Source organism: Parasteatoda tepidariorum, chromosome 3, assembly GCF_982258835.1.
Source record: "Parasteatoda tepidariorum strain Cologne lab strain chromosome 3, Ptep-v5.0, whole genome shotgun sequence".
Lineage (NCBI taxonomy): Eukaryota > Metazoa > Arthropoda > Arachnida > Araneae > Theridiidae > Parasteatoda > Parasteatoda tepidariorum.
The window spans coordinates 37,626,792-37,643,238 of NC_141757.1; the positions used below are offsets into that span (position 1 = coordinate 37,626,792).

Here is a 16,447-nt window from a genome sequence, read left to right on the forward strand (position 1 = left end):
CAGAAAATGTTGCAAAATTAAATGACTAAATAAAATTTTGAATTTTATCAATCCCCACATTCAGCGCAGTTTGTTGCCCGTGACCAGGGGTGAAAGCGAGACGGAAAAGAGGAAAGGCTGGTAGTAAAACCATTTCAGTTATAGCTAGTTTTGGGAAGGAGGTTACTTATTCTTTTTTTAAATTTTTCAACAATATCTACTTTATCTTGGAAAAGAAGCAGTTTTATATATATGCCAGAATTATAAAAGAAATCTTGATAGTTACAGATATTTCATTTTTTTTGAAAAAAAATGCTGGAATGAAATGTTTTACGTACCTGGTTTTTCTCTTTTCCGTCTTGGTATATAAGGGCTTTCACCCATGCCCGTTACAACCTAGCTTAGTTTTTAACAAGTAATATAAAAAGAATTTAAGTCAATTCCTATTTACAGATAAATATCTTATAGAGGAGAGTTGGATAAAACGGGATACGTCGCCCAGGGACCAGACTATTGCAGCTATCTAGCGGGCGACGACAGAAACTTGTTATTTGACTGTGATTATATCATTTTCAGTGCGTCTCGCCTCGAGATCACAAGTTGATAGAAAGTTGTAGGTCTCAGAACTGCTTTACTCCGTTTTCTTTTCCATTTTCTACATTTACGTTCGTTGTACTGCCTATATATATGGGATTACAATTCCGGTGAGTATTACATGTATAGTCAATCTAATTTTTCTTCCACGTTTAGGCAGCAGCCATATTTGTTTTGAAAAGTGTCTGAGTTTGACAAAACGGGACACTTATGAGTTGGATAAAGCGGGATGTAGTTTTTTATGTCCCGTTTTGTCCACCTATTTATTTGTTGCCCTAATACTTCTACTATATTATTATTACTATATTGAAAGAAAGGTAAAAAAGGCTCGTACAAATACATTAAGCCCTGTAGTAGCAGCAGTGAAAAAGTTGGACAGATATGAGACAGTATTCAATGCTGAACAAGAAAAAACGCATGAGCATGTGTTGGCTCTAGAAGAGAGATTATTTGGTATAACTCGTACGGACATACGAATGCTAGCATTTGAGTTAGCTGAGAGAAACAATATTAAGCATAATTTTAACACAGAAGAAAAATGGCTGGAAAATGTTGATTGTAATCATTTCTTGGCAGACATGAAGAACTTAGCCTCCTCAATCCAGAACCCACGAGTGTGGCCCGAGCAAAAGGGTTTAATCGTGCTGCAGTTAAGCAGTTTTTTGAATTCTCTATTAAGTAAACATAAGGTTACTCCAAATGATATTTATAATGTTGATGAAATAGGAATTCTAACAGCGCCAGACAAGCCTTCAAAAGTGTTGAGTTTACGAGGCGAAAAGCAAGTGGGTAGCTTATCTTCAGCCGAATGAGGAGTTTTGGTTACTGTTGAAACATGCATCAGTGCAGCTGGGGTATTCGTCCCTCCTATGTTTGTATCCTCGAGTGAAGAAAAACCCAAGACTCGAGGATTATGCTTTCCCAGGATCGTTTGAAGTGTATCACAAGACCGACTGGATCACTAAGAAGATCTTCATTGTTTAGTTTTAAAAGATCGTAGAATTTTTCAACCCTAGGCATAAGAAGCCAGTGCTGTTGCTGCTTGATAGACGCAACAGTCACACCAAAAGTTTGGAACTTGTAAATTTGGCAAGATAAAATAATGTAATCATCCTAACCTTCTCCCACATACAACTCATCGCCTTCAGCCCCTGGATGTCAGTTTCGTGGCACCACTGAGCACGTATTATGAACAAGAAGTTCGAAAGTGGCTGTTCAACCATCCAGGTAGGTGAGTTACTATTTACGAGGTTACAAAACTGTTCAACTCACGGGCAGCAGTTGCAGAAACTACCATTAAAGGGTTTAGCAAAACTGGTATAAGTCCTTACAATCCTGACGTCTTCCCAGATCACCTGTTTGAATTGTCTGTCATCACTGATCTAACAGCAAGAACCACCAGGCGTTAGACACCAGACTGATATGACTGATGAGTGCAGTTTTAGGATTATAACTCTCTTGTTATCGACCTAAGCTACCCATTTCCATCCTTTCAAAGTGTGTTCTACCTGTACCTCAAGAAAAAGGACCGCTCCCAGAAAAAATGGGAAGAGAAAGAAGAAAACTGGAGTAATAACATCATCTCCATATGAAATTGAATTATAAATTGAAGAAAAATAAAGGAGGATTAAACTACAAGAATGAACCAAGAGAATTGAAGAAAGAACTGCTAAGAAATCCCTCTTGTGGGCACCAGATACATCTCGACAGTGAAAATTAGCATCGTAATTTTTGTGTACTTAATTATTAAACAACAGTCTATACAAAAATATTAGAAGCAATTAAATCCCATAAATAAAATTTTTAGAAATTTTGCTTTACAGTTTTCTGTCAGTTAATTATGTTTTTTAGTTAGTTTTATACAAAAAATTAAACACTGTAAAACCTATTTCGTTTTGTCCAACCCAGGTATACTAAAACGGGATATGTAAGAGTTTGGAAAACGATTTTTTTTCTATTTTACAGTCATTAAAATTAGTTTAAAATATGTTTTTTCTGTGCTTCAACAAGTGATGTAGCTATAAAAAAATGTGTGGTTCACTTTAGCAGATTTTCCGTAGTAAATGAAAACAATAATGGTATCCCGTTTTGTCCAACTTTCCCCTATAAGGGAATTTTTTCCCCCTATCTAAAACTAGTTAATTAAATTTAATTAATATTTCAAAAAAAAGTGTATGAACATCAAGTGTTTTCCACTACAAGCTTTAGAAAATGTATTTGAAGAGTGGATGAATAAAAAGTACTTAATTAATGATTGAAAATATGAACTAGATATATAAATATATATATGGAGAGTGAGAACTAATTGTAGGAATTGAAAGCGAAGTGCCAATTTAAAGTTACACTACTTGATTTTTGTTTAAGGCAGTAGACATTCTACCTAGCTTATTTATCGATTTTTTTCTATATCAATGTATGTTATAATAATCATCACGGAAATTTTGCTCCTCTGAGAAACAGAAAAGATATAGCTTTTCCTCGTGGCAATGATAATATTGACTTGTATCAAATAAATTTCTTTTAAGGCAGTTTAAACATTTTAAAGAGGTAGACCTAATACCTTTTGAAAGTGTCACTTATCTGCTTTTTCAACTGAGCTATTCTATGGTCATTTAAGTATTCTACTCAATTGAATGTCTGTATTTACGTGTAGTGTGCAATTCTTTATTATCCCTTGTGTATTGTGCGTTTTTATACACGCTGTGACTTTATTTGTATGCCCCATGTTGTACCTAAATAAGCTCTTGTGTTGGACTAAATCTTTCATCTCATCTTCTTTTCTATTTCGGCCACATATTTTTTTTTCAACTTAATCGCTGAGAGAAAAGGCAGGACTATAAGGTGGAAGATGATAATCATTCAATTATTCACAGATGATAATCATTTCGAGAAAGCGACGATTTAACTGGATACGATGCGAAAAATAAGTACAGTGCTTTTTCAAAAACATAGTGAAGACATGCTGGTATGACATGAGTAAGCAAAAATTAATACAGTATCTCCAAAAATGCATCGACCTAAATATAGATTACGTAGAAGAAATATTAAACCTCTAGACCGATGTAATTTTACAGCAAAAAATTTTACATTTCAAAAATATAGGGTAAATTACTTTTGGAAGTTTCTTTTATCGGCAGAATTAACACATGAAAACAATGAACCGAAAAGTTATACTCACTAAATAAAAATCTCCATTGTTGTAAATGCCAGGTCTTCTTTAACTTCACAATCCACAGGTACATTCCCTTTATTGTCAATTTTCAAATACACCATAACTTAAATGAAATAATTTGACATCATAAACGGTTCAATAAGCAAATAACCTGTGCACACTGAATTTTAATTTTTTTGCGTTCAATAGGTACTTTTCGGTTATCAGTAATGAGGCTTACTTTTCTTCATTCTTTATATTCTGAAATTGGTAACAAATCTATCGATTAATATTTTTTATCTTTAACAAAATTGATTAATCACGATTTTGGCCTTCACACCATAATTATACAACCATGAAATTCTGATTTTTTTTCTCAAGTTAATGAGCATTTACATATTTGAAATAATTTCTCGTAACAATTATAAACACAATTTTTACATGACTACCACTATAAAGAATTTTAGCTAGAAACTGTAAAAAACAGCATGGGTGAAAGGCCTTATATAGCAAGACGGAAAAGAGAAAAACCTGGTACGTAAAACATTTCATTCCAGCATATTTGTTTCGAAAAAAATTAAATATCTGTAACTATCAAGATTTCTTTTATAATTCTGGCATATATATAAAACTGCTTCTTTTCCAAGATAAAGTAGATATTGTTGAAAAATTTAAAAAAAAGAATAAGTAAACTCCTCCCCAAAACTAGCTATAACTGAAATGGTTTTACTACCAGCCTCTCCTCTTTTCCGTCTTGCTTTCACCCCTAAAAAACAGCCGCTATCGGCTAAACAAGTTAGGTTATATTTTTTTACTTAATTAAAGTTTATTAATATTGTTTTGAAAGCTATTGCACGACAACAGTGTAGTCTATATTAAGATTTATGAGGTTGAGAGTAATAAAGAAAATCGTTACTACTTGATAATGTTAATTGAATTATTATTTTGATACTTGCATATTTGCAGAATATTATTAATATATTTGTTACTTTGTTATTTGCAAAATATTATACGCATCAGAAAACGTGAAAGTTGGCAACTATGCCGAGTTTTGAAAATACGCGATTACAAATTACAAGATTAAATAAATAATCCTAAGAAACTGAAGCGGAAGATATTGTCTGATTGTAAACTTCATTCACTTCAGAAATTAAAACATATTTCAACATTCATGACATAAAAACAAACAGTTTCAAAGTTCAAATAATGAATTATTGATTATCTGAATTTGTAAAATGTTTATGATGTTGATTTATGTTAGACTGGATCAAAACCAAATGTATATACAATATATACGATGTATACAATATATATATATGAGGGCATTCAAATGAAACTCAGTCACTAGTGTAAAGTAACGGTAACAATTTTAAAAACTCACAAATGTAGTGATATGCAGTACAGATACTCAAGAATAGTTGCCAAAACTGTTGGCACATTTATCCCATTGCGACACTAGCCGCTCGATTCCATCTTTGAAAGAGCTAATAGCTCTTTCAATCCTCCTGGATCCTATCGGATCCAGGCCTGGACCCAGTCACACACGTCGTCGAACGTTGTCAGAGATGCCAACTTGCTCCGGACAGCAAATAAATATTTTAAAGTGGTAGTTTATCAATTGTGATTCTTGGTTTAATAAATTCAATTTAGTAGATTTTTATCCACCACTATTTCTAAATAATTCGTAGACATATAACTCACCACTTTATCGTAGTTAAGTCATGCTATACATTTGAAAAAGCAAGCAAAAGTAGTCAAATATTTGCAAAATTTACTTTTTAGTTATTTACCGTTTTTTTTAATTATTTTAGCGTGTCCGGAGCAGTTGGCATCTCTGCGTTGTGAATCGATGTCCGAGAATAGCTTGTTTTAGAGGTCCTAGAACATGAAAGTCGCAATGTGAAATGTGTGGCTGTACGGTGGATGTTCCAGCGTTTTCCACCGAAGCTGCTGCAATGCCGTCTTCACCGCATTGGCCGTCTGTGGACGATAACTTGTGTTACCACCTTCTCTTCGGTGTGCAACCATACTGTCACTATGCAACGTCAAACGTTGCGCATGCGTCAATCCCTCTACCAATAGATGGTGCCGCCATACACGCAGCTACGTGCCCCTCTCCACATTACGTTTAACGCAAAATTAGACGGACTGACCAGGTTTCATTTGAATTACCTTTATATATATATATATATATATATATATATATATATATATATATATATATATATATATATATATATATATATATAATAATAATAATAATAATAGCTGCACGTTTCTCCTTCGATGCCGCATATCACAACTATCAAATCAAATAACAGTTTCCAGCATTAAATCGTATCTGAAAAATGAATATTCAGAGCGTTTCCTCATCCTAACACATTTTTACTCACCTAAACAACTCTCCGCGTTGACATGTCTGCGTTTAAATCATATGTTTTTTGTCTTATTTTAAATATAACAGGCAAGTTTGTATATATGTCTGTAAACCTATAAGTTCTATAAAAACTTGGCCATTCGGACAAAAATACAACATTTTTAAAGACATCTCTAGTTTTCGAGATTTTATATCCTCACACACACACATTGGGTAACAGCAAGTATTTGTTTTAAATGCAACAAAAATTCATTTTTCAGGTGTAATTAATTTGCCTTAAATGCAGGAAAAATTAGAAACAAAAAGTTGTAGCTATTTAAATAATTCTAATTTTCACTATGACTTGGTAACAGTTTTCTCGAAAAGCGCAGCTGTGGAAATATAAAAATCTTTTGAGAACGGTTTAACACGTTGCATACCGCGCTATTTTTACGTGTCTTGCCCGTCTGGCCAAACGGTAAATAACTACAAACTAAATTTGCAAATATTAGACAGATTTAGTATGAAATATCTAGGCACCTGAGGCCCTTTTACCATTCATCTTGAGCTTGATCTGTGTGGTGCTTTGATGAGGTTGTGGAATGCAAGTGAAGTAAAGGAGTATTCAAGTGGATCATTGAGGTTCTGACTGTGTTACTATATGTAGTAGATTGTATTATAAATGTACGGACTTTAGCGAAACAGATACATGACTTATCTCAGGAAAGTGGTGAATTATATAAGCCTATGAATTGTTTACAAATAGTGGTGGATAAAATCTACTAAATTGAATTTATTAAACCAAGAATCACAATTAATAAACTTCCACTTGAAAATTTTTATTCGCTGTCCGGAGCAAGTTGGCATCTGTATGTATATAAATAAAACTATTTTTTTGTGTTCTATATATTGCATTAATTTCTTCAATCTATTTTAGTAAAGATAATAATATTAAAAAAATTAAACATTTACTCGAATTATGTGTTTCTAATAATCTTGGCTCAAACACCGGTGACCCCCGTGGCGCTACGAGCAACCTCAGTGCCGGTTACTGGTGACCCCCAAGGCAAACAACGTGCTAACCCGTTTTTATCCCGACTTTTTACATAGAAGTGGTGCAAAAAGTGGTTTTATGAAAAAAGTGGTATAATATGTTATTCAACTAAATGGCAAATATCAACTATTTGTTACCATTTCAGTTCAAAATGTCCCTGCAGCTTATAAATATACATCTAGTGATAGAAACTTAAATCACTAATAAATTATGGTGGAATGGAAACTTTTAATTCTCCTATATAAAAGACAAAATTGAAGCAATTCTCCTACCAGAATATATGTTTTTGAAAAAGAAAACTGTCATATAAATATGAGGCTGGGCACTAACAGGTTAAATAAATATCTGCATACCAGCCAAACTATACGAATATTGAGATAAAATTTTCTTAGTGGTGTAGCAATATAATAGTGTTTTGACATATTAAATCCTATTTAAAATTTCTAAAAAGTAAATATTTAGTGATCTATTAGTTTAGATCGTTAGCTTTTAATAGACGACAGCATTAAATATAGCCCAGTAACCACATTCTTCATGTCAGATTGTATCATATCAAAATATTACAAATGATAGTACCACTGTTTTTTGACTCTTATATACTATTGACCCTGGGGATTTCCCCCGTTAATTTTGTACCAGTATAAGCTTATTCCTTCATGACTTTTGAGCATAGAACAAACCAGTATAAGATGAATCGGTTGGTGGCGCTACGCACCAAATACCGAGGTACCCTACATATCCAGCATCCAGTTCATTAGCTCCCCAGCCATAATGTATAAACCTATGACTGCTACCACCTGTGTCATTCTGTCAAATTCCGGTCGCCCAAGACATTACATCATTTGAAGGAGAATACTGCATCAGTCCGAGTTCAAGTATGTTTAAGTAGTTCAATTTTCTTTAGAATGTATTTCCAGCTTTAATTGTTGTTGCACTACCACTCAGTAAAATCTTTTTCAGCGACCGTACAAGTTGATCAATGCCATTAACCTCTTATTTGACGACGATACTTCGGAGTGACATTTTTATGTTTTCAAGGAAATAAAGGTGGTAGTAAAAATTATTGCCTCATGAACATTTGCTTTAGTTCAAAAACAAATATATTACTCTTTTTATCCGATCATCATGGAATTTAAAGTTAAGTATGTAAATAAAGTGTTTAATTCCTATCCTAATCCGCCAAAAGTAGACTCCGCTTCGCAATATGTTCACTTACTGATTCTAATTCTTTGGTCAGATTTTCGGTGATCAAAAATTTGTTCTTAAATATTCATTTCGTAGTTTATTTTAGAGGAATAAGACCAATTCCATTTATAATTAACTCCAACACCTGTAAGCAAATCTTGGTCATGTTGTCGTGTCGTGTTGGTTCAATTAAATTTTGATTGCATTCTGATCTTTCAATCTGGTGCCAAATTGCAGGAATTGTACTTTTTTCTAAAATTATGGTGGAGCTAATGCAGCGTTTCTCAACCTTTAAGTTTTCGCGGTCCAGTTTTCAATCATCATTTTCATCGCGCCCCCCTCTTACTGTAAAATGTATACAACAATAATGTACATTGAGTATTTTGGATTATGTCTTTAAATTACTTTTAACTAACTGCCGAAACAAAAGTAAAGTAAAGGCCAGCAGCATGAGATTGTATGAACTATGTTTGGAGATAATTTTTCAAAACAATTGCAGTCCATACCTCTTTCAAATGATACTGTTGCTCGTCGAATTTGTGATATAGCTGAAGATGTATAGTGTCAGCTTTTTTTGAAGTTGCGTGTCAAATTGTTTTCAATACAGCTTGATGAAGCAACAAATAGTAATAAAGATGCTCATTTAATTGCCTAGTTCGATTTTGTGATAATACGTCAGCAGTAGAATTACTTTTAGGATTAATCAATAGAACGCAAAAGAACAGAGCTCGTATTATTTGCTGTTTTAAATGATTTTATGAATGAGGCAAACATAGAATGCAAAAATTTCGTCGGAATATGCACCGAAGGTGCTCGTTCAATGTCCCAAAGATTCCAAAGTATACAAGCGCTTGTAAAAATAAAATCGCCTCACACATTTCATGATCCACAGAGAAGCTTTGGCTTCGAAAGAAATTAGTCCTAGTTTGAATATTGTGTTAACTACGGTTGAAACCGTAGTAAATCATCTAAAAATGAGATCCCTGAGATCGAGAATTTTTTCCGCACTTTGTAAAGACTCACGTTCAATACATTCAGCATTGCTATTTAATTGCGAGGCAAGATGTTTATCACGTGAGAAATTTTTGCAACGTGTTTATGAATTAAGAGAAATCCCTTTTTTCATAAAAGAAGATAACAGACCGGAAGCCGAGAATTTTCGTGGTTGTTGATTTGTGATGAAATTGAGCTACTTGGTCGTCGTATTCGAGAAATTAAATAACTTAAATCTTCAACTCCAAGGAGTAAATACACATATGTTGGATATGAGTGATAAAGTTAATGCTTTTTGTAAAAAATAGGAATTGTGGGGCAGGAATTTAAAGCAAAAAAACCTTACAATGTTTGCTAATGTGGATGATTGTACTAAAACTTATCAGGCTGAAGAAGAACGTGTAAAAGTTGTTTTTGAAACCATTGAAAATCATTAAGCCATGCTGGCAAAGATTTTAAAAAAGTATTTTCTTGCTGACGGCAAACTGATAGCAAGTTTTGAGGGGGTTAGGGATCCATTTCATAAGACTCCCGAAGGACTCTCAATTGATGAAGAAGAGAAATTCATATACTTCACAACAAGTTTCGAAACCAAAAGACAATTTAGTAATAAATCACCATTTGAATTTTGAGCAGATGTAGAGGATGGTTTTTCTGCACTAAAAACAAGGTTATTTCGCATTCTATTACCATTTTCAATAACCTGGAAATTCTGAAACTGGATTTTCTGCTGGGCTTCTTTTAAGACACAATATAGAAACTGAACTGAGAGTAGCTATTTCTAATATTAATCCTTACCTCGAAAAACTTTGCTCTGCAAAACAGGCCCAAAGAAGTCACTAATAATTATTAAATTTGTTTTTAATTTAGTATGTTTTGATTAAGTAAGGTGGGTGAGCCAAAGGTGGGCCAGTACTCCTAACGTAGCCTACCCTCAAAAGTAGAAATAATTTTATTTTGAATGACAAGATGACCATGCTGCATTGTAAATCTTGTATCTAAGGTGCACGTGGCTGAATTGGCAGAGATTTCCTTAAATGGCCTCCATTGTATGAAGTGATTTAATTTTTTGCAGTTGTCGTTCTAATTTCCGGGTATAGGAAGATATTGTAATTTATATGTGTTTAAATTCTTTTGAACTTTGAGTTATTATATGTTTTCTGAATATTTTTTTTTCTTTAACCACATTACTTTAACTCGAATTAATCTATCAGACTAATAGTTTTAAGTCGTGCAAATGGTGACCATATGCATGTTCCCAAGGGCGACACCGGTGCCAAATTAGGGACACATGGACCACCTTCAGAAACAAACGTGAAATCTATAAAAGAGTTCATTATAAATCAGTATGTATATTATTTCTCAAAAATTAATGATTTAATGGAATACCAATTGATTTATTTCATTTTAATCAAATGTGGAACTTTGGTATTTTTTAAATTTTTATAATATTTTGACCATCTTTGAACTTTAGCGGAGTTTGCGATATTTTGTTTTAAGATTTTTGTTTCATTTGCATTTTAAAGTAATTTCTCGTAACTTGCTACAAATTGGAAACTGTACTATGAAATAAATGAAATTTTATTTAACACTTAAAAGTATACATGATATGTATTAGAGATAAGTGTAAGATGTTACAAAAAAAAATTTCAGCCACACAGACTTAACCAGAAAATTAGAAAAAATCCTCTAAACAAAGCAACCTTTGGCTCCCCACCTTAAGTTATCATTTAATAAGTTGTTTTATAAGTTATTAAATAAGTCGAAATGTATTTTGTTTTCTACGTGTATGTGCGCTTTCCGCGTGTATTCTCGCCTGTGCACACGTATTCTCGCGCCACCCACCTAGTGTGCTCGCGCCCACCAAGTGGGGTGCACCCCACAGGTTGAGAATCGCTGAGCTAATGTAAAAAAACTACACAATTCATTTAATGCTACTACTCTTTTTTATATCTATTTTTACATTATTGTTATTTAAAATTTTGGGTGTTATTGGATTGACCCTTTGACGAAGATTGGACATCTATATTTTTTTCTGACGATCTAATTAAAAGCAAAAATATATTTCAGTATTTTAAATTATTAAAAACAGTTTAATAGTTACTAAAAAAATCCCTAATCGGAATTATATTTGTACTAAAACATAAAATCCAAAAAAAAAAATTTTTTTTTTTCATTCATATTCAAAAAATTAACAATAATTGATTTTAAAATTATATGATAAATGATATTGATGACGAATGATAAATAACTGTTTCTCGCCTAAATAACTATAATTGCAATTTCGACGAAAAATTGTTTTGTTTGGAAGTAAGCAGTGTTTAGAAGATTTTAGCTTTAACGTAGAAAAGGGCACCTGAGATTCATGCTGTATTTTATAATGATAAGTTATTAAAATGCTACATATATTATTTTTCACTTACTTTAATCTAAATAAATACAAAATAAAGAAAAAGTATGACAAATATTTTAAATAAAAATTCGCGTCTAAGGGTTAAGACACTTGCTGTTTTTTATTATCGTGTTGATATCTTTTTGAATACATTTGAAAACTGTCCCGAAAGTATGATCACTTAGCAGCAATAGGAACTTGTCCTGGATCTTGGTCAAAATAATTTTGAATCAATGCAAATTAAAAACATGCATATTTTATACTTCTGTTACTGTTTTTTTTCTTCTTTTTTTAAGAAAAATCTCTTCTTGGTAAATTTAGATGTGCCCCACTTTTTATTATTTATAAAAGTAAATAAATAAATAAAAAAGCATACAAAAAATAAATTATTTTACATACTGTTAGAAAACAAAGCTGCTACGTCTTCTTTTGAACAAGATGATGGAAGGCAGGCATTCAAACTTGGTTGAGCAATATAAAAATATTGAGCATATTTTACTAAGTCATTCATCAACTAGAATAGAGGAATAAATAAATAAGAAGTTTTCAATATCTTTTCTCTAAACATTAAAAAAAAACTTTATATTCAGATTAAAAGGAAAAACTTTTTTATTAATACAAGGTTGTGGGACGAGTGCTTAAAATTATTACAAACAGAATATTCCATTAATCAATCAATAGTTAAGATATTCACATTCTGTGAATATAATATAAAGTCAAACGATCCGAATCATGTGTATCTTTATATTCTTCTTTGTCAGCGGAAAAAAAACACATCACCCTTATAACATTTGTTGAATTTTCATTCTGTATAATGTCATAGCAAAAAGCTATATCTTAGGGGCTATATCTTGTAACTGAGGGGGAATATATTTTTCTTTGATTTAAAAACGCCGTTTTTTTAAATCAAATTTGGATTTATTACCCTCAAAATACGAGGGTGACGATGTTTTAAAAAACTGGTTTTTATCGTTTAAACGCTAAAACTGCAGGAATTTTTGTTACTCTAATGTCATACTAATTTGTCACATTTCCCTTCATTAGGTTCGAAGACAAAATTTAATATTTTTTTTTTAATACAATTATTTGAAAGCACTATTTAATTTTCTCTAAGAAATAACAAGAGCTCTAAGAAATATGAGGAGATCAACATCTTGTTCAACAATAACTGCTTTGCCTGTTATTGTTGTTATCATGATTGTATTTCTAATACCAAAATGACTGTATGTAACTAAGAAAAATAAACTACTTATGTTTGAAAGAAAAATACTCAGAGCCATCTTCAGATCGGTTAAAGGAAAAAGTTGTTTGGAGCATTCAATACAATTATGAATTATGCAGAAAAAAATATATATAGGAAATATATATATATATATAGGAATTTCACCTTACTGTTACATTTTTATCAGAGTAATTAGCCTGAAATTATAGTACAATTTTTCAATTTGTTGGATTAGTTAATACTCTTGACAAACTTATAGTTTATATCTCATCATTTGACATTTTAAAATGTTTGAATCACTTTCGAAACTTATCTCCAAAAAGTTTTTTGTCTTCCTTGATGTTTCTTGTTTCGAAAAAACCTGCCCCATTTTGCTCATATTGCAAAGGTGAACTAAATATACCGAAAAACAAAAATTATGTTTTTTTTCTTCACGTTTTCGCGTTACTTTTTAATATTACTTCGGAAATGTAATTTGTTTTTCATTTTTAATATAAAATTACGAAAATTATTATATTTTCATTGCTATATTTAATTATTTGAATATTATATTTGTATTTTATTTTTGCTCACCATATTTCAGCCGCCATATTGTTTTGTTTTTGGTATTTTTAGTGTATTTCAAAATTTCAACTATGAATTCAATTTACCTGCACATAAAAACCCCCAAATTCTGAAACAAATTTTATCGAAATACTAATTTTGGCCACGAAATCTTGGATGCTGGCCCACTGTGCGATAGAGCTTGAACAAAGTAGCGGTGCATATGAACTTTTAAATCATTTATATGTAGCGGTGTGGAAAATAAATTTAAATTCATAAAAAATAAAACATAAACTTAGCTACCACTAGAGTAAATTTTACAAAAAGCGTAGAAAGTTGGCAGCCTTGAAGATGTATTCTAACATCGAAATTTAAAAAAAGAGAAAGTGCAAAATGGCTAAAACAAAAAATTTCCTGACATAGTGTTATAGTGTAAGGGTTATTCAACCTCAATATTTTTGGGAACTTTTTTTTCAGTAGCAACCAACATAAATAATTTCGCAATGTTGAAGAACAGCGTAGAATTTTATGAAAGTACTATACTGAGTATCTTCTAAATTATAAAAAACAATGTAAGCAAATATTTTGTTTATTTTTTTGTACTTAAAATTTAAAGATTTAGAGAGGAGGGGGAATATCATCCGCTGGGAATAAGAATTTTTTTTATTATTCGAATAAATACAAATGTCTTAACTTTTAATTGCTTAAAATTTAAAACAAATTCTGTAAAAAAGTTTTATTTGGAAAAAATATAGAATTTATCGTTTTAGGGGGGAAAGGAATTGTCATCCTCAGAAAATTAAACTAATTTTATAGCTAAGATCAATATACATTGAATTCTAACTTTTGGAACATTAAAAATTACAAACAAAAAATAAGCTTAAAAGTTTTTGGGGAGTACCTAAAACTTTCTTTTTTAGGGCGGGTGGCTTATATTAATGTAATCCTCATGAAATATAAACTATTTTTTTTATTACTTGGTCCCTTGCAATTCATATTCCAGCATTTAATTACCTAAAAATAAAATAAATATTATTTTAAAGGTATTTAAAGCCATTTTTTTTTAGAAAATCAGACTAAAATTTAACATTTTGATAGTTTATAATTAGATTAGATTGATTTTTCTTATATTGAAGTAAGTTATGAAAAATGAATATTGTGCAAGTTAGAGCTCCTAAAAAACTTTTCTCTCCCTCAGAAAATTTCAAAGTCTACATTATTACATTGAAATTTCATTTGAAGCAACAATAACCCCAAAGTTTTGTTTTTCTATATTATTAGTATATTGCTGCCTAGTTACGGACATGCACTCGTTTTCATAAAGGATTCTTGCTTTTCAGAGTTATTCTCTATGGCAGTGAAAAATTTAGTTTTGACCCTGAAAATCAACAACAAATTAAACAACAGAATTCCAATAATTTATTTACTAAATATTAAAGTTCACTAATAGGACTAGCTCTGTGACCTAGAACTTTCCTGAGTTATCGATAATTTTAGCTGATATAACCATTCAAACTTTCAGAAATCCTGCATTTTTTTCATTAAACTTTTCTCAACAAAGCATTGCAGCTCAAAAAAACTAACTAATACATTTTGTAAATGTAATAATTACTAACACGCGGAATAGAAAAAACAAGTAGACTTTGCCTTATTTTTAAGAAAAAAGTTGCATTCACGGGACAGTGACAATGGATTCTTTCCTTCAAAATAAGCTAAAATAGAGATTTTATAAGAACTCTGTATGTAATTAAAGATATAATTGTGAAAGGAGGCGTTCGTTGCTGATACATTTAACCTCCAAGTCACTGTTTTTGTTGTCAATCATTTCCCTTAGATAGCGTATGTTATTAATTGGATAGTCAAGGCTTATGAAAAAATTATCACATATTACCATGAAGATTTAAAAACGTTATATAATCGTTTCTGAAATGATAAACAGAGTGATAGGATATAAATATCTTTCAAGTAAATATCAGAGATACAAGCTTGGAAATTTACTTGATTAAATTACAAATTACTTAATTAAGATTTAAGATTCAGTAGGATGTAATTGGGGTGATGTAATTCAATTTTCAGACCGAATTTTTCAATAACTTTGACTCAGCATAACTCTAAAAAGGAATAATGCCCCATGGAAAAGAGGTTATAACTAGGCATCGGTGTACTAATAATAAAGCAAAACAAAACTTTGAAATATTACTGAAACCGGCTTACACTTTTAAAGATGACCTTGAACTTCGAAATTTTCTACAGGGATGAAGTTATTTTTAAGAGCTCAAACTGACGCAATACACATTTTTTATAACTTACATCAGTATAAAATAAAATCAAGCTCATCAAAAAATACAACTATCACACATTGCCTGAAGATCAAAATAACGCTCTTAAAAGTTAAACTTCAAGAGGAGGGGAATGACATACTCAGGTAATATGAAATACTCTTTATATCATTCAGATCTAGATAAGTTATACGCCAGTATTTAATTAGTTAGAATCCGAAGGAAAATGACAGAGATGAATTTAATCAGAAATAAATTTAGAAATTAAAGTCGTTGTTAAAACAATTATGTTGCAGGATAAAAAAAATATTAAGTATTTAATGTTAGGTAAATAAGTGACATGGCAGATGTATGAAATGATGTCGGGTTAAATCAATGATGTTACATAAAGACTCATTTAAAGCTATTTACTGTGTTAGGCTCAAACAGATTATGAATGGCTTCTATTGGCATTTCTATTGGTGACATCGATGGTCTCTCCGGCAATTGTAAATCTAAATCTATACGGCAATACTGTCCATGAAAACTTCGACTTGGAGATTCTATTTGAAGACATGTATCAAAGTCGCCAAACGCGGTAGGATTTCCGCCCATCACACCATTTGGTATTTTCCCAGATGAATCCAACACTAAAAGGAAAAACAAAAATAAGTAAACTGTGGTAGTTCGATTTTTTTTCACATTAAAACTGGAAAAAAA

At 31.4% G+C, this 16,447-nt stretch overlaps 1 protein-coding gene across 1 annotated transcript in view; it reads right to left on the reverse strand.

Annotated features, from left to right (window-relative positions):
* LOC122269658 (nose resistant to fluoxetine protein 6-like) overlaps window positions 1-16,447 on the reverse strand; it is an 83,572-nt gene that overhangs the window by 54,233 nt on the left and 12,892 nt on the right. The window contains exons 3-5 of the mRNA XM_087159101.1: window positions 16,160-16,377; window positions 12,104-12,218; window positions 3,752-3,848 (exon numbers count right to left, since the gene is read on the reverse strand). Coding sequence (XP_087015227.1) covers window positions 3,752-3,848; window positions 12,104-12,218; window positions 16,160-16,377 — 430 coding nt within the window. The remainder of the gene's footprint in view (window positions 1-3,751; window positions 3,849-12,103; window positions 12,219-16,159; window positions 16,378-16,447) is intronic.